The sequence below is a fragment of the Dissoconium aciculare genome (assembly GCF_010015565.1).
Source record: "Dissoconium aciculare CBS 342.82 unplaced genomic scaffold K489scaffold_1, whole genome shotgun sequence".
NCBI lineage: Eukaryota > Fungi > Ascomycota > Dothideomycetes > Mycosphaerellales > Dissoconiaceae > Dissoconium > Dissoconium aciculare.
This window is the reverse complement of record NW_022984951.1, coordinates 2399542-2419615: the sequence shown is the minus strand read 5'-3', so window position 1 is coordinate 2419615 and position 20074 is coordinate 2399542. Positions and strand designations below refer to the sequence as shown.

The 20074-nt window shown below is 53.1% G+C and overlaps 6 protein-coding genes across 6 annotated transcripts; 3 read left to right on the top strand and 3 right to left on the bottom strand.

Annotated features, from left to right (window-relative positions):
- The first annotated feature begins 1959 nt into the window (after positions 1-1959).
- K489DRAFT_27043 (uncharacterized protein) lies at positions 1960-2460 on the top strand. Its single transcript, XM_033600116.1, has 2 exons — positions 1960-2345; positions 2407-2460. Exon 1 carries the CDS (start codon positions 2004-2006, stop codon positions 2343-2345), a length of 342 nt encoding a protein of 113 aa, XP_033464803.1. The 5' UTR covers positions 1960-2003; the 3' UTR covers positions 2407-2460.
- Positions 2461-2474: 14 nt separating this feature from the next.
- On the bottom strand, positions 2475-3168 carry K489DRAFT_375914 (uncharacterized protein). The gene has a single exon (XM_033603793.1). The coding sequence runs from the start codon at positions 3150-3152 to the stop codon at positions 2907-2909; it is 246 nt and encodes an 81-aa protein (XP_033464802.1). The 5' UTR covers positions 3153-3168; the 3' UTR covers positions 2475-2906.
- A 2383-nt stretch (positions 3169-5551) lies between these two features.
- K489DRAFT_27020 (uncharacterized protein) lies at positions 5552-7273 on the bottom strand. The gene has a single exon (XM_033600110.1). The coding sequence runs from the start codon at positions 7120-7122 to the stop codon at positions 5644-5646; it is 1479 nt and encodes a 492-aa protein (XP_033464801.1). The 5' UTR covers positions 7123-7273; the 3' UTR covers positions 5552-5643.
- Positions 7274-10171: 2898 nt separating this feature from the next.
- K489DRAFT_26853 (uncharacterized protein) lies at positions 10172-11596 on the top strand. Its single transcript, XM_033600096.1, has one exon. It carries the CDS (start codon positions 10286-10288, stop codon positions 11510-11512), a length of 1227 nt encoding a protein of 408 aa, XP_033464800.1. The 5' UTR covers positions 10172-10285; the 3' UTR covers positions 11513-11596.
- Positions 11597-12177: 581 nt separating this feature from the next.
- Positions 12178-13035, top strand: K489DRAFT_349397 (uncharacterized protein; the record flags this gene model as incomplete). Its single annotated transcript, XM_033602397.1, has 1 exon — positions 12178-13035. The coding sequence occupies one exon, from the start codon at positions 12178-12180 to the stop codon at positions 13033-13035; it is 858 nt and encodes a 285-aa protein (XP_033464799.1).
- Positions 13036-13463: 428 nt separating this feature from the next.
- Positions 13464-19232, bottom strand: K489DRAFT_366876 (SNF2 family DNA-dependent ATPase domain-containing protein; the record flags this gene model as incomplete). The annotated part of the gene is made up of 2 exons (XM_033602814.1): positions 13464-19161; positions 19219-19232. The coding sequence occupies 2 exons, from the start codon at positions 19230-19232 to the stop codon at positions 13464-13466; spliced, it is 5712 nt and encodes a 1903-aa protein (XP_033464798.1).
- Between the last annotated feature and the right edge of the window lie 842 nt (positions 19233-20074).

The window sequence follows — 20074 nt, the reverse complement described above, 5'->3', positions numbered from 1 at the left end:
CCGAGTTAGTACTCTATTGTTGAAGCCGCCCGGCGCAAATCTCTAATTACAGAAATGTACCAACCACCTTTGTAGGTAAGCCGTCGATCATCAGGTGTGACTCTTCGACACAGAACCAGTCTTTTGACGACTGCTGGTGAGACAATCCACGTGCGGGAACAAATTCGGGAACTCTTGTACCGAGCCCTCCAAGGCTATTGATGATGAACCATGATTGCCTCTCCGTGTGTGAATCTCGGCCATAATCACCGCTATTGACGTACCGTAGGATGCACCGTCCTTGCCGTGAATATCCGAGCCCTTCTCCGCATTGATCTCTCCTTTGAGCAGTAGAAGCAGAAATGTCGACAGAGTAAATACTCACATCTTCGGCTCAGCCGATGGAATGCTCATTGCTCACGGCACAGTCAAGCAAAGTCGCGGCGGCGGACATCCATGCAGTTTCGGGGGCCGAATGTTTTTATGGTCAAGCTCGCCCCACTAAAGCCCTCCCGTTCAATTTCAGAGCTGTAATTCATAGTGATGCTTCTACCCACACAACTTACGCGCGCCTGGTGAGGGTGAGAAGAGAAGAGCACCATAATGAACACTCTTTAGCAGTACCACACGACGTAGTCCGGCTCCGACAAGCGAGAGGGGAAATTGGCAGCGACCGCATTGCATTCATCTTCCTTTTGTCTCATCAGGCGGGGACGGTCAATGCGTCACACCTCCGAGAATGCTTTGTACGAGTGAGTTCTGTACCATCATTGCTCCACCGAATGACCATGTGACATCTTACCTGGGATCGAAGACTCTCTACAAGGACACGAAATCGTTGAAGGACAAGCTGGAATGCAGTGTGACGGTCGGCGGGGGAATGCCGCAAGGATGGACGAGAACCATGACTGCAAAGAATGCGTAGTTTGAATCGTCATCGTCCATTGATGACCGATGACCTCCGCGAAGGGGTGCTTCGGACAGGGCATGCGTTGACGAGCAGGGACGATGATATGCCGGACCCTGCATATCAGTATGCTTCACGACACCACCACTGACGTCATTGAAGTCTGAAATGATGCATTGCGGCACGGCACGAATGGCAACGGGGCCACGAACGGAAGAGGGATTATTGCCTCGGGCGGAGATCGTCTTCATTCCCACGTTCAAGTCGGTACACCAGGGCTCGTGATCAAAGCAACCATGGATGCCATGGTCACGTTTATGGCAAGCAGTGACCCTGTAAGGATGTTCAATCGTGGTCGAGCGTTGAGGGCAGGGCATCCAATTCATAGTACCTAGGTAGTGTGGGCGCGAAACTCTCCTGACGCTGAGTCTGCGCTACGGTTGTTGATTGTGCCGATCGAGCACTATTCTAGGCGACAATCGACCACGAGTCACTCAGAACCTAAGACAGCCCTGTAGCAGATCTTGTCTCACATGTAGTGGATCAATGAGTGCGCCGGCTGGTCAGGCCCGCGGCATTTTCGGCTCTCGCAGGATTGGCCCTCGAAACCAGTGCATTTGCGATAAAAGCTGTGCGATGTCCATAGGACTTCGTGCGCGTCAGCATCAGTATCGAGAGGCGAAATTTCCCAGTGCGGCGGAACCTTTGATTATCTGGCAATAGTGCGTACGACCGATGCGACGGCGTCTGGGATTGTATCACGGTCAATGTCCCTGATGACAGCATGATCATTTCACTCGAGCGTTCATCGTGATCCAGTGTACGATCGAGCGTGACTATGCATCGACGGCTTTATTTTTGTTGGGCGACGTCTCTCGCCCATCATCACTAGGTACATTCCGTTGTCAATGGAGTCACGGTTGGCTCTAGCTCCTCTCCCGCCTGTCCACCCGGAGTTGTGTGGGACGATGGTGCGCGAGCGCGTCCCCGATAGGCATCTCACGTGTTTAGAGGAAAGTCCGGCCGACGGCATAACGCACGCGATCGGCGACTACGGAGAGGCGTCATGATGCGCCCGCCGCCGTCGTCGTTTGTTGCGCGTGCGAGGTGTCTTGAAATGTCGGGGCCGTGCGGGAACGGCTCCGCATCCTTTGCGTATCTCGTCGTGTCCAACTTCACGCTGCTTTCACCCGCCGTCGCTATTTCCGTTGATTTGTTGGTACACGGAAGGAAGCAGACCTGCCAACATACAAGGCAAGGCAACAACGTGATGCTGCAGCCAGCCGCGCTTTTCGCTCCTTCTCCGCTGAACTGCCCTCGAGTTCACCAATGTTGCCAGACATCTAGGCGTCCAAACATGCATCGACGATGTCGAGAAGTGCTCACTGAAATGCACCGCATGAGAATATATGACACGTGCATCATTTGGCTGCGCCTAAATTCATGCATCGCGCGTTAGGTGCAGCTGTGCTTGCCCGCGTATCTCCCGGTCGTGCATACTGACTTGCGGCTTCCCGCAGCAAAGCCATGAACAAACGATCTGGCCGCAGCATTGAGGCCCGAGCTGACCGTGCAAATCATCACCGTCAAGTTTGCCCGAGGAAATGCGTCAACGCGGCACGACGGATCGGATAACTTCGCCCGCGACACCGTGAGTCTTCTACTCCATCGACTCCAGACGGCCCCAGGAAATCCTGCAATCCCATGGATCGCCGCTCCGTCACGCTGACCTCCTGTCTGCTCGTCTTGAGGCTCGCTGGAGACGGTCGGCTCGGCAGAGCAAATGCCGGCCGACTTCGGAGAGCATGCGCCCGGCGAGAGCTTCCTTCCATTCTTTCCCTCTCTTTCTTGCCATTATCGGCTTGGCAAGTCACGCTCGCGCGCGACATCAAATTGAGAACGACGACGTCTGTACCCACTAGCGCATCAACCCCGCGAGGCTGACATGCATCTGCGGCCTTCGTGCTGCAGCCTGTTCCCTTGAGTCTGAGCGAGGAAATTATGCTGCCCGTTTTTGATGCTACCGCTTCAGGTCATTGGTCACTTTTGGGACAATGTCGCTGCAAGTCTTGACCAATGGGGCAAATTCAATCCGATGGAGATTTCCGTATACAGTACACTCACCTCTGACACAGGATTGTGCAATCTTTAGTGCTGTGTATCCTTTGGATGTACCCTCCTCGTGGGTCAGCCTCGGCGATTGCCTCTCGCAGCTCAGACTGGAGCCATTGCAACCCGACCACGCACGAGAATTTGCTCTTGCCATCGGAGGCCCTGCATGGTTAATTCCACAGGACAATCTCAATTGGACGTATATGAGCTCTGGAACATCGAGGCCAAAGGGCAGATCCAAGGCCCTGCCGGGCGTCCATGACGGATAAGCTGTGCCGCAGAAACACTTGCCGACAGCAATACCGACAGCAATATCGTCCAGGGTTAACTACACCACTTTCGGATTTTGCGGTACCCTGGCAGGGGTTAGATTCCTTCACTTTCGTTTGTCTCTCGCCATATGGTCATCCACCGATGAAGCTGTTCGCTGCTCCTTCCGCAAGTGGTAATAGGCGACTAAACGAGCATAGCCTGCTCGACTGTGAGTGCCGTCGTCCTCATGAACAGTCGCAAATGTGCCCAACAAGACACACCAAGGGGCAAGCGTCGGCAACTGCGATGTCCCACGACCGGCCCAGTCGTGCGTGTGGGATGACATCGTACGCAGCTCGATCGTCGCTAAGCCCGAAGCATCTCGGGTGGGCCGGAAGCATCTCAAATGATTTCACTCGGACCGACGGGGATTTCGCAGCATGATCGAATTGGGGGCCGCCGTCGCATTTGCGGCGCATCACCAACAGGCCAATATATCTGTTCTTCTTCATCATCATCATCATCATCATCATCATCATCAGGGTTCACGCGCTGACGGTTGTTGGCCTAAACGAAAACTTCGGGCCTGCAAGTCGCAACCTTGTTCGTCTCCCGCGCGCATCCTTGCACGCTCCGAACGCTCGCTCACGGGCTCCTACGCTCGTTCGCCGGCCCCAGGCCGCATGCAGGTGCTACGACCTTGGCTGGTCCGGACTCTGGCGCCACCGCGAAGTAGTCAACGTTTCCAGTGCCGCAAACGGTTTTGATGATTACGAGCTCGACATGTGCACGGACGACGCAGCTCTCCCCGAGATAAGTCCGTTTGTCATTAGCGATCGTATCAAGGGGCATACTGTCCACGGGTGGGGGATCTTTCATTGTGCAATTGTTGATGTCGTGATGCCTCAAAATGTTCGGCCAACTAGTGATTTTCTGTCGTCGATTGTCGGACGAGTAGGCGCGTGACTGTGCAAAATTGACGCTGAGTGATCGCAGTATATCTCGGAACATCATCTCACCGTGTGCTGGTTGTCTATTGAACGTTCGCCTGAATAATAGATAGACAACGAGCGCCTTGGTTACTTCCAAGCTTCTGTCCATCGGACATCAATGCCCAACCCGAAGCAGACTTGAATGCAGCATCATTGCTTAACGCTGAGAAGAATACAAAACGCCATAGCTGAAAGGGCAATTTAGTTCCGATGCATGAACGATCATTCTCCTAGCCAACATGTCGCTCGCTGCGAACGTGCACGTCACGATCAAGGCCATCGTTGCGCATCTCGAAGACCAACATTTACTTGTCCACTGCCACGTCGTCGTGCTGCTTCCTACGTTAAGAGCGAATGAGCCAATGGTCAGGGCGATCACCTTGAGGATACAATCGCACCACCCATGCTGTATCGCTCATCTGACGTTTTGAGGAATTCCAGCCTCGATTTCTAAATGGTTGTCGCGCGGCGAGCTCCCTTCTCCATTGAAGACGAGTCACTATCTCTGACGAGAATCCTGTAGACTCGGGTGTGTGGCTTAGGTCGAGAACGTGACGGGTTCAAGTTATCAAGCAATGTCAAAAACGATGTGAGATTCCTAGAAGATATCAAGTTTCGCTTTCAATCTTCCTCCGCAAACAGACATTGTCTTCTGGGACTGTACACCACAGCGGCTCATGCTCCAGTGATCTGAGTCAGATCCTAAAGCCCGTTATTCCCGTATCCCTCCAGGATCCAAACGATGTTCATGTCTCCACTGAATACCACGACCCCGCCCACGGCAAAGTTTTCGAGTCACGAGATTGACGTCCGCTTGACTCGGAGCTTGTTCGCTGCAAATCGGCACACGTGAGACGCAAAAACGGATGGGCTTAGAAATCGCTCCCATAGCCGTTCTTTTTTCTTATTCGAATCCCCAAAAGCAAGCGATCTGGCGGGAGGGCGGCAATCGCTTGATCGAGCCATGTTTCAACCACTTCTTTTTTCGTCCCACGTGATCTTTTGAGCCAAGAGGGAAACATTCAAGAATAGGTGATACGACATACCTAGATAATTGCGATGGGTGTGTTCCGTTGCTCGGAAGCGGTGGAAAATTGAAATCGCGAATAATGCATCATCTCATCGCCGTTCGACGACCGCGAGCCGCGACCATGACGCAGGCCCGCTCTCAGAAGCCACTCGGGCATAACAATATCCCGTTCGAATCGCCCATTCATGATAACGACGGCCCTAAATTCGCCATGGCTGTCTGTCCAACGCCATAAACCTTCGTGAAGCAATTCCTTCGAGGAAAAAAATCAGGCCAACAATAATGACCACCATTGCGCCAATGCTTTCGAAACACCAAAACGCCCGTCATTATAACCCGCTCCCGTGACTGGAAAAAGACTCTCCGCGAATTTAGCTGTAGGCCGACTGCTCACACGCAAAGCTACTTCTGACTTTGCCCTGGGCGTATTGATCCACGATATCCTGGACGTTCGCGTAGGTACCGCATCCGAGGATGGCCATTCCGATGATGAACACGGCGGCGTTCACAATGGTCAGGCTGATGTTTCGCCAGTCCTTGTTCCAGGCGCCCTCTTTGAGAAGGAACCACCAAAACATGGCCGGGAAGTAGTAGCTGAAGCCGCTGATGAACAACGATGAGATCAGACCCAGCAGCGCGTTGAAGAATGGAATGGCTTCGGCAATGATCCAGGCAACTAGTACTTGCAGGCCGATCAGGGGCACCCAGACGAGCCATCCCTTGAGGGTGTTGACGTATTGAATGGTTCCGTGAGGGAAGGCGCGGCGGAGAATATATCGTCCTGCGACGACGCCGTTGATGCTACCTGAGATGAAAATGACTGGCAGCGCAACTCCAAACGCGACACGAGCGACGGTCGAACCGGCGGAGAGAAGCGCGGGACTGCGAACGGTAGGTCCAACAAAGGCATAAATCAGTGCACCAGTGACAGTGTAGATGAATATCTCGATGAGGCCCAGCGCCCAGATGGACTTGATGTAGTCCTTGGGAACGGCCATCTCGTCCATGAAGGAGAACTGACAGATGGCAAAGGAGTAGGCAAGAACAATGTTCGTGGTGGCCTCGAATGCTTGGTAGAAGGTCATCCCAGGTGGTGGATAAGCAGACCAGGGCACCGCGGCGAGCCCACCGGGTTGACCGGCAGCTTGTACGCCCGTCGCGACAACGGTAATGAAAATGGCGGCGAGGATGGAGACGAAGTCGACATAGCCAAGCCATGCAAATTCCTCAAAAGATGGTGGCAAGGCGAGAATGAAGATGAGAATTGCTGAGACCACGCTGAAAACCAGTGCGCAGACCGTTGGGTCGCTGACGATGCTAACCCAGGCGATGGTACCAGTGAGAGCGTGGGATCCGAGCAGGAGCACGAGCACGAGGATGAACATGACCGAGGTGATTTCGAAGCCAACACGACCTCCGATCAGTCCGACCGCTTCAGCGTAGTGCGTGACATTGGGGTACTTGAGCTTGACCTGACCGACAAGATAGCTGGTGTAGATGGAGATAAGCCCAAGGCTGACACATAAGATGACGCCGCCTATCATGCCGACAGCAGCAAAGGCGCTGGGAATACTCAGCGAGCCCAGAGCAATGGCCTCGACGATCATGCAGACGGTCAGCTTGACCCATCCGAGCCGCTTGAACTTGGCTTCGCCCTCGTGAATGGTGATGGTTTCGCTGTCGACCTTTTCGAGATCCTTGGGCTTGCCACCGTTGACGAGCTCGCCTGACTCGACATCCTGAGTGGAATCTTGACGGACAGATTTGTCGCTCTTTTCGTCGAGAGGAGCAGCAGCGGGATCCTGGTAGCCAACGCCTTGCGTGGCTCCGTACGGCGCTTGGGCTGACATGATTAACAAACGTCCGTAGTCTGTCGTGGTTGTCGTCGTATCGAATTCGCTGCGCCGAGGTGATTTGAGCTGTTTAGAGATACAGGCACTTGCTGGGAGATATTCGTGAGATCGATCTCTCTGAAAGAACCACTGCGCGTCGCGAAAGACGAGGCCAACGTCTGTCGATAGGAATGTCGACCGGAGGAGGTGGGGACGGGTCTGAAGATGGCACGAGGAGGAGAGATATGGTTTGGGAAAGGCGAGTCTAGTGCCGATGTCACCGTAGCGTAGTCACTTTAGCCCGCGGTCTAATATCGGCAATGATCTACATCAGCTCACCAGGGTATTCAACATGTGGAGCATCGTTAGTCGGGGTAATTCTACAAGTGCACGCGACCGTCCGCGGCAATGGACATGTATTATGTAACATGGAGGAAAGGAGAAGGCATAGTAGGTAATAATTCAATGTTTCAACTCGTTTTGACGCTTGGTCTGGCTCTCTCGAGGAGAGCTGACTATCGGCGGTGTGGAAGCGGTGGAAGTAGTATCATCCGGGCAGGTGAGAGAGGACTGACTGACGTAGGAGAGAGGTAACTCGCGGCGGCTGAGACTTTCTGTGCCGTTCACCACTTGGGCGGTCCTTCCACACAATCATCCGCCCTGGAGTGTTTGTTCCAAGGCTGTTAGTCATAATGAGTCTGCAAGAGTATGCGGATTGCGGGATCCTTCGCTTCTGCTCTCCGTCAATCCGTCCCATGACCGCTGCGGCGTCATCATCATCAGTCATTATCTTTATCTCTCAAAAAAACGGGATGATAAGTGACAGAGACAAGGTGGGCCTCCCAGGACTACTTTTCCTCATGTCATTACTATTGCGAACCAACGATGGCACCAACATCTTATCTCAGGGTTTCAGGGTAATAACAATGAACCGCAGTTCTCATCGGTTGATAGATAGTGATGGTGCGTGGGTCAAACTTTCCTCTCAGCCTTGGGAATTCTCTCCCCCACACCCCGGATGGATGCCTCCGGTCAACATCCTCCTCCTTCTCTGGGTACTGTAGAAGTTGTGGGTGCATACGCAACTGCAAGTGCATAGATGACATTGCGGGAATGGACAGCTGTTGACTTCCAAGGAAGGTTGGAAGCGATGGCGATCCGTCACGCCCGACCGCCTCGTAGCCGTGACTAATACAATGGTCGTCCCATCGCTTTGCCATACAATCATGAGCCAGGAAAGGTTTTAGGAATTTGTATGATGAATAGATAGGTACCTACCTAGGTAGATGCAAATGGACAGTGTTCAATAACAATTCACTGCCTACCTAGGTTTCCATCATTTTCATTGCTACGGCACAATGGCTCGCCTCGAGATGACTGAGAGGCGCTCATCAGCCAAGCCGGGACAAAGCTTTTGGTGGAGGGCGCCACCAAAAGCTTCGTCTGTACTTTGGGCTCTTCGCACCCCGACGTGTCACCGGCCTGTCCCATCCGGTCCTTTTTCTGTTTATGGGATCGTGGGATCCCCCAGGGCGATAAGGACTCCCACATACTATCGAATCCGCTCGAATGTTGTTATCGGTATGTAAATAGTAATGAATTTATGAACCACGTCTACCATCCACAATAGAGATTCACCTTTATCCTGCCGAGCCGGCTGATATGGTAAAGGAGAGCTTTTCCTTGTCCTTCGTACTTTCCCGCCGAAGGATGCAGGAACCGCAGCCACTGACGTACGTAGTCACCAGCAAAGCGACGACTGCAGTACAGCCCGAGGACATACAAGTTCGTCAGCCTGGGCAGGTGTTGCTTCTCCATCGTCTCCTCATACGCAACCACCTGGGCATGCACGAGAGAGAGGGAGACGACTTCCGGGTTGTTGTGCGGGCGGGGTACCTTTTCTCTCTCTTGAAACCCTTTGCACCTACTAGGTAGGTAGTGCTCTATGCAGGTGTGCCGTAAATGCTGCGGCATACCTAGTTATCTCATGATCACGCGCGCGCAAAACCTCATCGTCATCATCGGTCCATCTACGACAGAGGCTGCGAACAGTCTCGGAAGGACGGACCCCTCGTCTCGTCTCATCTCGTCTCGCTTGGCCGCACGTTGCGTTGCGTTACGTTGCGTTGCGTGAGCCTACGCGTATAATCCACATGCCGTACAGTTCTGGTCAGTGCAGATCGTTTGGCCCACGGTTGTTAATTGGAGCCGACTTTCACGCCCTCAATTTCTACACCGCTGCCACAGTACCGTACCAAAAGATCTACCTAATTCCTTCGGAGATGGGAATATTGGCAATTGAATCTCGCTACCAATACACTCCAGCTGCTGCCCGTATCTCATTCACATTGCTCCAGGGCTATCGTCAGCCGTCTACTTGTTCGACGGCAGATCAATGTCAGACCATCTTGATGATCCATCCAGCTCATCAAGGGGTCGACTGAACATCGCGTCTCAGCAGATTGATTGAGTAATAGCCGACAGGAGTGCGACAGTGACGCACATCTCGAACGTTTGATCGACCTCGATCGGCTCAGACTTTAGAATTTGATCGCTCGGCGCTTGGTAGGTTCCAGGAGGCTTTCCATGTCGCTATGCCACGTGACGGTGATCGGCCGCCATCGTCTTCGTGACCCTGTGTTTCCTGCAGATCTCTGAGTGCCCTCCGCTCCGCTGGTTGCAGTTTACCTCTTTCGTGAACAAGATCGTTTCCCTGTCGGACCCTGCCTAGCAAGCCTTCCTAAATAGCAGTCTCTCCAGACATGTACGACTTCTTGCCGAATCATACAGGCATTACACTTCTCACATCCTCGAGAGTCTTGACTATCGCAAATAGTAAAGCTTTCTCAATGAGCTCTGGCATCCACTTGCACATGGGCAGTTGGAAATCCAACGTCGCAAAACGGCAGAGTCTCGAACCTACACCCATTGCATCACCACTCATAACTGCATGACTGTCAGGGTCACGGACATGGAGTGAGTTTCGAAACGGTGGACCAGTAACTCTCGCAACGTCCTTGTAGTCATGGTCGTGGTGAGCAACCGCGACAGCCGCCAAAGTGACGACTATCCCAGGGTCGCCCGTTGAGGTACTCTGTATTAACATGGCAATGCATGCCTTCAACGTCGGCTCGTTGCCATCGCAGTGACTGTCGTCTACAGTTGCTAGAAGCCCACTGCGATGCAAGATTTGCTGCAAACGTCGGCATGGCAAATGTATAAATGCAAAGCGTCACCTCCGCATGAAGAGTTCGTTTGGCCTTCCCAGATACGCTCTCGTCTTCTCGTCACAAACCTATTCCACCACTACTCAGAATCCATTCACGTCGAGATGCAGCCTCCGCTCGCCCTTCTACCCATCTTCGTCGGTGCCGGCATGCACAAAGCTGTACAGCAGAAACTCCAATCTCCCCCTCCGACAACCACCGTGGATTATGCTCTCGAAGCTGTCTCAACTGTTCCTATGGCGCTCCCCGGAAACGGTATGTTCCATGGCGTACAAGCAGCTGACTTTACTCCAGATGCCATCACCTTCACAGTCACGGGCGCCAGCACCACCTCGACTTTCGCGTTGATGCCGAAACCGACTGCCCCGAACACTTTCTCGACCATCGTCGTGCCCGAAACGACCGCCTCGGCCGGATCGGCGGAAGATCTAGACGGACCGGTGCAGACTCCTCCTGCCCACGGACCTCCACGTATATCGGCCGAAGCTGCAGACGAACCAGCGCATACTCCTCCCCATGGTCCTCCACACAGACCAGCGGAAGATGCAGATGGAACGGCACTGTCTCCTCCCCATGGACCTCCATATAAATCGGCGGAAGATGCAGATGAGCCGGCACTGTCTCCTCCCCATGGATCTCCACAGGTACCGGCAGAAAATTCAGACGAGCCAGCACTGTCTCCTCCCCATGGACCTCCACATGTATCGGCGGAAGATGCAGACGAGCCGGCACAGTCGCTTCCCCATGGACCTCCAAAAGATCAACATCACATGATGTTTGCTGCTCTCATGAAGCCTGATGTCTCTCCACCTGGTGATGAGGAAGCAGAATCGGAGCCCACTCCCGTTGCACATCCGAGGACTCGCGCCAAGAGGACATTGGCCGTCACGACAGATGCACCGATTGCGGAACGAGATGAAGTCTCGATGGCCACGCGAGTGGCCTGCACCAGCGCATGTGTTCGTGCGGACATGTCATGCTTGGTCAAGGCGTCCCGAGTGACCAGTGAATTACGGAAGTGGTATGTTTATAACCTCATCCTCAGAAAGTCCATTCATGGCCTCGAGTCGAACGTCACTGACCTATGTCGTACAGCGCGGAGACATTTGCAAAATGCTCGAAGAGGTGTTCAAAGGGAGACAATAGAACTAGAAGATGAGCAAATCGGGTATAGATTATAATGAAGGATGAAGGACAAGTGACGAAGTTTTCTTTTCTCTTCAATACCACAGCAGCGATGGAATCATGTGATATGTTCAAAGAACAATGAGGGCCCCGTTATCGGGATGAATAAATGAATTAATGAAGGGTCATATAGATGGAGACGAGGGACCGTCAATTGAACGGATATCAACAATTGGGCTGCTTTAGCCTGAGGCTCACAGCTCTTGCGTCATACCACGAATTGAAAGTGTTTCCAGCGCGGTAGCGCCTCCTGCTGCTGCAACGTGGGTATTTGGGCATCACATACAACTCCAGGATCACATAAACCGTAGTAGTGCAAGAGCGAATTCTCGGAGACATTACAGGCCGAGCATCTTCCCACTTCTCGCCTTACACACAAGTACCAATCGCAACCGTGGCGTCGTCAGCAAACAATCACGCGAGTGTCTATCCCGGCCTCGTGCAGGGCACACTCTCCCATCTGAGCGAAGCATTCGCCAACGCGACCAAGGCCCTCGAGCAGGCCCTCGGTAGCAACGGGCTCACAACTGGACGTCGCGACGTAGCAACCGATCGTTTCCTGGCAGTACTTCCACCAGCAGTGACCGAATTCCTCCTCAGCCGAACACCTTTCGAAAACACTTCCATCGCCCTTGTCATCAGTGCTTTCTTCATCCTCGCCATGTCTTGGGCTTCACGTTTAGGCAACCTTGGGCGCTTCTCGCCGTTTGCTCGAGAGCCGCCAAAAGGGCCCAGCACTGTGAGTGAGGCCGACTTCAGCTACATCACCTCCGACGACCTGCGAAGATTCGACGCCGAGGCCGGCGGGCAGCACAACGACGACCTCGGGCCCGCTCGGGACACCGACGTCCTCCAATTGAAAAACAACGGCACAACCTACCAAGTCCACTTCCCCGCCTATAGCATCGGCAAGGGCGAGGTCACCATCGGCCAGATCCGCGACCATGCAGCGAGGAAAATCGGGATTTCGAACCCCCAGAGGATAAAATTGGTGTCGAAGGGGAAGACATTGGCGGACGATAAACGGACTAGCCGGCAGGAAAACCTAAGCCACAATGCGGCCATCCTCTGCATCGCCTCCGAAGGACAGGGCTCAGATGACGACGAGGAGGACGATGACGGAGAGTACGATTCCCCCGCGCAGGACGGCGAGTCGACCAAGAAGAAGCGCAACCGCGGCAAGAAGACCAAGCGGCGAAACAAGCGCGAAACCCAGGATGCACCTCCCCGACCTGCAGTCGCTGCACCCACGACGCCGCTCGGCAAACTCGACGCCTTGCGCGTTGTCCTCGAGACGTTCATTCCACAATGCCAGGCTTTCGAGGCCTCGCCGCCCGCGGATCCCGCGAAGCGATCTTACGAGCACAAGCGTCTCTCGGAGACGATCCTCACGCAGGTGCTACTGAAGATCGACGCCGTGGAGACGGATGGCGATGCCGAGGCGCGGGCACGGCGGAAGGAACTGGTGCGGGAGACGCAGGAGCTGCTATCCGGACTGGACGCCGTGGTGAAAGGTTGAAAGAGATGAAAGACTGGGGAGTTTTGAAGAACATTTCTCTCCTTGGGGAATCTTGGATTCTTTTTAAGACCGTTATACCTATTCGCGGCGAAGAAAGATAATTTACAATACCCAACTTATATCAAATCCTTCGTTCATGTCTGATGCTTTCCGTATCATCCTGATCCGCGGAGTGGAGGTATAATCATTCAAAAGGATGGTCCGAGGACGAGCTTGGAAGGACAGAAAATCATGTTGCTATGCGTGCCATAATGTACAATACTCTTGGCTTTCATCATCACATGCATACGTACAAATAACATATCGCTCGTATCGTTTTGGGGGCAGGTGGGCAGAGAAACAAGCGAGATCAAAATGTGACCAGGACCACAGGATCTACCTCGAAATGCAAAATCATGAAGCAAACGCCGAACTCCAACTCTGGTAGATCAAGCCTTCATCGTCTTCAGGAATCCGTCCAGATTGAACTCCTCCTCGTATTGCTTGTCGTCCCAGAGATCGCTCAGTTCGTCCAGGATACCCTTCTTGCCCTTCTCGCGCATGTTACCTTCGGCGTCGACAGCATTGCTTTCATCCACGCCGTTGCCCTCCGGCCGGTCTGTCGTGAGGCTCGAATCGGTCTCACCTAGGTTGAAGAGGTCGAGGATCTGATCCGTCTCCATGGTCCCGAGGCCGGCATTTTGCTGATTGACGACAGTAGACGCGACGTCGATCTTGAACCGTTGCAGGTTCAGAATCTTTTCCTCGAGTGTGCCGCGCGTGATCAAGCGGTAGACGTTGACGACTTTCTTTTGACCGATTCGATGCGCGCGGTCCATGGCTTGTAAGTCTTTCTGCGGGTTCCAGTCGTGTTCGACGAAAATGACCGTGTCTGCGCCTGTCAAGTTGAGTCCGAGACCACCGACGCTTGTGGTTAGCAAGAGACAATCGATCGAAGGGTCGGAGTTGAAGCGATTTACTATGTCTTGACGTTTGGACGCTTCGACGGATCCATCGAGACGGGAGAAGGTGACAGATGGGAGCAGCTTTTTCAACACAGTGTCCTGGACCATGTCGAGCATCTCTTTCATCTGACAGAAGATAAGGGCACGGTGTTGTGACACGGCTTGGTCCGCGGTGGGCACACCTCCAATATCGGTCGGAGCAGCGCCAATGCCGCAATCAACTAGCAAGTCTCGGAGTGCCATGAGCTTGGGAGCGTGCCTAGGATCTGTCAAGCTGGTGTTGTCGCGTGCCAAAAGGGCCTGAGTGGCAGCATATTGCTTGTGACCTTCTTTCATCACCAAAGCTGGTGAGTTGCAGAGCTTCCGCATGTATTGCAGAGCCTGGAAAATATGCGTCTTGGCTTCCTTGTCCGGGTTGCCGGCCATGTCTTGCAATGCACGGCCTTCCTTCTTCGTGAAGTCATCAAACAACTTCTTTTGCAAATCGCTCAGGTCGCAGTAGTAGTTTTGCAAGATCTTGGGCGGAAGGTCGTCCAGAACCTCTTCTTTCAAGCGTCGAAGGAGGAACGGCAGGACTTGTTTGTGTAGGGATTCAATAGCAAGCGCTCCCGCCTCTTGTTCTTTAGATGATGATTTGGCAAAGCGACTTTGAGCGATAGGCTTGGCGAAGCGATCCTGGAATATCTTCTCCGTACCCAGGAAACCCGGCATGAGAAAATCGAAAAGTGACCATAATTCTAGGACATTGTTTTGGATAGGCGTTCCCGATAAGATCAGACGATGGTTGCTGGCCAAACGTTTCACGGCCTGCGTGATCTTTGCCTTCGGATTCTTGATGAGATGACCTTCGTCCAAGACACAATAGTTCCAGGCGATGGGGAATAGGATCTCAACATCATTACGCGCGATGTCATAAGACGTAATGACAATATCGGCAGTAGCGAGTTGACTACGGTATGGTCCGCGCTCTGAAGGTGGCCCGGCGTATGCGACAGCATTGAGGAAAGGGGCATATGTCTTGATCTCTTGCTTCCAATGGCCAGTCAGTGTAGGCGGGCAAATTACCAGTGATGGCAAGCGACGACTGTCGGGAGACTGTGTCTTTGCAAACTCTTCAGCACGGTTGTGATGGTCGCTGGCAAGCATGCAAAGCGTCTGCAATGTCTTTCCCAAACCCATGTCATCGCACAGAACACCGTGAAGGTGGTAGCGATTGAGGAATGCGAGCCAGTTGACTCCATCCTGTTGATACGATCGCAGCGTCGCTTTAATGGCGACCGGAATGGTGAATGGCTCTACCTTCTTGGGATCAAGCATCTGCGCAATGAATTTTCGTTCTCGTTCTCGTCCCTCGAGCAGCGACTGTGGCAAGCCTGGAGGATCGGGAATTCCGGCCTCAAGAGGGACCAATTTTACCAGTGTGGCGAAGGCGGTCGTGGCAATGAGACGTACTCCGGCGTCTGAGTCGCTCATGCGCCCGAGTACCGGGACAAGTAGGAAGATCACGTATGGCAGAATTCCATCTCCCATGACCTGGATGAGATGATAGATGCATTCAATGGCACCTTGCCGATCGATGGCGTCATGCGCATTGTTGATTGGCGGCAGCACTTTTTCAACAAGCATAGTGAAGCCTTGTACTGTGATGACACTGCAGACACTAGCAAAGCACTTGGCGGCCGTATAACGGAGAACGGAGAGACGACATTGTAACGCTCGAGCAACGAAAGGCAGCAATTGAAGCACCCATGTATGCAGAGAAGCATCTAGGGTAGCCACCAATGCTCGTAGTGTGGACATGCCGTCGATTGCCTCCTGGCCGATAGTGCTTTCAGGATCAGTGATTTCTGTAGGCAATTCGCTCGTGAAGCATTTCCGCACGGGACCCTCGATGACCTCTTGCAGTTTCGGCACTTTGGCGAAGATTTCAGGCCCAAACTTTTGGCAGAGCTGCTCGAGTGCATCTTTCGCGCCCCTTCGGGTGATACGAGCCGCTTTGACCTCCCTTTCAAACTTCGCCGCATCTGGTCGTTCTTGGATATCTTCGTCCTTCTGAAGGGACAGAATACCTGATATCTTGTCCGCGTTGGGATGGAACTCGGGCGTTTCGCCAGTCTCCATGCAGCAGAACTTGACAATGTTACCGACGACCTTCTCGACAACCTTGTGGCGCTCACTGGCTACCAGCTGAGCGATGAGCTCAGACACTGCGGTAGCAGTCCTGTGCTGCAGATCAATATTCTCCTCAGCTTTCACGCTGTCCATTACTGCTTTGATCGTGGCTTGTGGCTTCTTGGGAACCCTCTGGAAAGCAATTAACGCTGCGGCAGCAGTGGCTCTCACGCGCAGATCATATTGCAATTTAGCCGTCTGGGAATCTGCGATAGCCGTCTCAGCATCCAGCTTGGCTGTATTTAATGCTTCTGCTGAAGACATTCTTTGCACCGTTGTCAGGCTCTTTTTGAGTCGGTCGAAATCCGGGCCGACAATCTTCTGGGCATCAAGGATTGAGAAAGCATTCTTCCCTGCCTCTGGCTCGCCTTGACATACTACTGCAAGCACCGGCAATTTCCCGGGGGGCATGTGCGCATGGTCCTGGAATGCATTGAGGAGTTGCTGGCATTGTGCACGAGCGATGCGAAGATAATTGGTGAGATCGCTGTAACAACTTGGTCGATCGTCCTCGACCAGCCGTTGAAGGTCGGCGATCGCCGCTGAGACGAGCGATTCTGGGGTAACAAGACTCGTAGCATACGCCTCAAAAGCCATTGCAGCGAACAACTGCGTGGAACCAAATCCTGATTTGAGAGCTGGTAGCATGCTCGGTCCGAAGGAAGCCTGTCGCTCTTCGGGTGGGAAGAGTGAGACCGCTTTGCCTAGCGCTCTTGTGGCGAATATCCGGGTTCTGATCATGACATCTGTTCCAACCAGGTCAACATCCCCCTGCATGATGGCCGCATCGATATTGTGTGTCGTTGTGCCAGGGACCAGAGGCACAGGTGCGGAGCTTTCCTTCTTATCCGACCTCCGGCGTTTCTTGGCTGGCTCTGAGCCGTTGACAGGAGAAAGTCGGTTGGCATTTGACAGTGGCGCATAAGCCACACCTGAGGGTTTGATGAACAGAGTTGCATCCATCGGGATGGGATGGCGGCTAATGCCGATTGGATGGAGTGTGAGCGTGATGAGTGGATCCGCATGGGCCTCAAATTCTTGCTTGAAAGCATAGGGATGCCTGGCAGCTAGAGACTCTGCTAGGGATGTCCAGACTTCGAGGGATAGTTTCAGAACGGCGTCGTTGCGCTCAACAAGGAGATTTTGATACACCAATCGTAGAGCTTTGCCGTTGATCCAGCCTTTCGTCTCATTACCTTCAATGTTGATGAAAGTCAACAAAGCGCGAAGCACAGCAGACCGAACAGTCGTGATTGTGTGTCGTAAGAAGGGGTACAAGCGTGGCACAAGTTCGTCAAAAGATTGCGATGGATCATTCTCCGCGTTTTGCTTCATGGCTGAGAGAACTTCCGGAAAGCTGCAGAGCTTTGCCAGAAGATCCATGACCGAGCCAGTACTTGCGCTGAGGTCATCAGAGAGATCCATCAAGCAGGTCCAGACAACGCTGATCAGATGCCTCAGCTCGTCTGAACGAACGTTGACAAACTCCCTAGCGACAGGTATCAATGTTGCGGCACTGACAGATCGCACGTCATCATCGTTGTCGCCTAGGCCCTTGATTACACACTCAAGCACTCCGTCCATCAGTGATCGATCCTCGAGGAGCAGATCGGTCCGGACAGCCACCAAGTATCGCATGCCGATCATTCCGCCATGGCATGCATGCCATATGCGCTTCGAAACTTTTAGGTCCTTCTGCATCACAAGTCGGTAGAGAATGCGGTTGACTTCATGCACCGATGCGGGTGGCAAATATTGTAGGACTGATCCAAGTACTTGCCCAACTGTCTCTCGGATTGGCGCTACAGCGTTGTCTGAGACGTAATCGGCGAACCGATCAAGCATGAAAACGCAGCATATTCGACACGCAAGATCGTCTAGCCAGGCTCTGTTAAATCTTTGGTTCTCGTCCCAAGTTTTATTTGCCAGCCGACCCGCGCCAGCCCCGTGCACGCGAACAATCTCCCGTAGGCCCATAGCGGCGCCGTGTCGGATCTCCCAAGCCGAATCGAAGAGATCGACAGTGAGGAATTCGCAGAGTTTCTCGAATGGCCACTCGCTACCTTCCACTTCTGTGTCGGAGATCAACGAGGACTTCTCTGGCATTGCCAAACCCTTGAATTCCGAGACAACTTTGCCCTCGTCGTCGCCAGACTTGCGCTCGAGTGAGAAATAGTCGGGATTGCCGTTGGCGTCAGTTTCGGGCTTGGCCTCGAGTTTGATGTCATCGACGGGGGTCTGCGACACACTTGTGCTTTCGCGGCGAACCACAAAGTCGTACTTGAATTTCTTGTTGTCGCGTTTGAGCTCCTCCTTACGTCGCCGTTTGAGCATATTGAGCTGGCGTTTGCTCATCTCTCCTCCGCCAGGGGTTTGCGGCTGTTGCGAATCATCAGGTGAGTGCATTGACGCATCCGCACCATTCGGAGTCATCTTTCCCGGATCTGTGTCTGCCCGTGAAATTCCTGGCGTGCCAAATGATGCACGGATTGCCAAATCTTTTTCATCGACAAGGTCTTCTTCGATATATTCACCGCCCAGGCCGAGTCGGGCAGTGAGGGTTTTCTTCTGATGAGCTAGACGCTCAACTGCACTAAGTCCAGCCAACTTGAAATCATACTGCTTGCCTGCACTCCCGAGTAGTTCTTTGCCATTGGTCAGGATGGACTCTACATCAAGTGAACTCAATTGTAGTTGGTCGGGAATATTTGGTGTAGTTGAGCCTTCGTCCTTCACCAATACCTCGCCGTTGCCATTATTGTCCGATTTGATATCGTCAATAGTAGCATTCGGGTCGAACTTCTCGGCGTGTTCAACGATACCTCCAATGGCGCGAGCAGCCGCAGTGCGAGTATCCCATGACGGAGAACGAAGGTATGGTACGATACGAGTCAGCAGATTGAACAACTCGTCAGGGTGATTCTTTTGAACATCTGCAAGTTGTTGTGCGGCAGTTGTTCGGATGAGCTGGGTGCTGCCCGTCTCGAGCAAAGTAACCAATCGATCAAGTCTGTAGTCTGATTAGTCAATCGTTCGTCAAAATTGGCTGCTTGCCTCGACAACATACCGTGAAGTCGTCATTGTAGTCGTGAGAAATTATTATTCAGTCAATCAAGAGTCGTGATAGGAACGCCAAGAAACGAGCAATTAGATATCCATTGAGAATCCCATGGAAAGGAAAGCATGTGCGCCTACGAGGCGTTCATTGGCATTAGAGGAGGTATGGCGTGGGCGGAATCAATGTTTTGTTAGGCAATTGAATCGATTGACTGGAGACACACATGCATGAGAGCTCTAGTGTATATCAATCAAATATTGAATTGCAGCATTCGCAATGACAGCAATATGTAGGAGCAACCTTGTGGAGGGTGTTGTGAGAAAGAGCCAATGAGGATGGGCAGAGAATATGTGTGATGTGCTGCTGCGGTCACTATGTAGTCCACCATAGGACGATGATTGTGTTGCCTCAGGCGTCAAAAGCAGAACACAGACAAACAGTATATCTCGCTGTCGCGTGCACTGCGGCTAAGAAAGGGTTTCTAATAGCGCAGTAGCAACGGCAGCGATATTATGATATTAGTAGAGAGGCAGCAGTGGCGATGGCGATGATAATGGCAGTCGTCCGGTACGTAGCAAGTAGTCGCCGTGGACGCTGATTGATGATTTGAGAAGGGCGGGTGAAGGTTGAAACAATGCGCGCTGCTGCAGTGCTGGTCGTTCTGTGGGCGAGGGCTGAATCGAATTGGTGGTGACTCTCTCCGTCTATACCACAGCGAATTGGCGAGGACAAGATCCGCCTTTATAAATCTGCTGCGCGACGGCCTGGGATGCACAAACTTGTCGCACTTGTGTCCTTCCGGCTTAGCCGCCGCTGCAACGGTCAGGGCCGCCCGACGCCATCAAGCCTATGGGGGGCGGCGCAC

Excerpts from the sequence above, each read along its gene's own strand:
- K489DRAFT_27043 (XM_033600116.1), top strand. The coding sequence starts at position 2,004 with ATGTCGGGGCCGTGCGGGAACGGCTCCGCATCCTTTGCGTATCTCGTC.
- K489DRAFT_375914 (XM_033603793.1), bottom strand. The coding sequence starts at position 3,152 with ATGGCAAGAGCAAATTCTCGTGCGTGGTCGGGTTGCAATGGCTCCAGT.
- K489DRAFT_27020 (XM_033600110.1), bottom strand. The coding sequence starts at position 7,122 with ATGTCAGCCCAAGCGCCGTACGGAGCCACGCAAGGCGTTGGCTACCAG.
- K489DRAFT_26853 (XM_033600096.1), top strand. The coding sequence starts at position 10,286 with ATGCAAGATTTGCTGCAAACGTCGGCATGGCAAATGTATAAATGCAAA.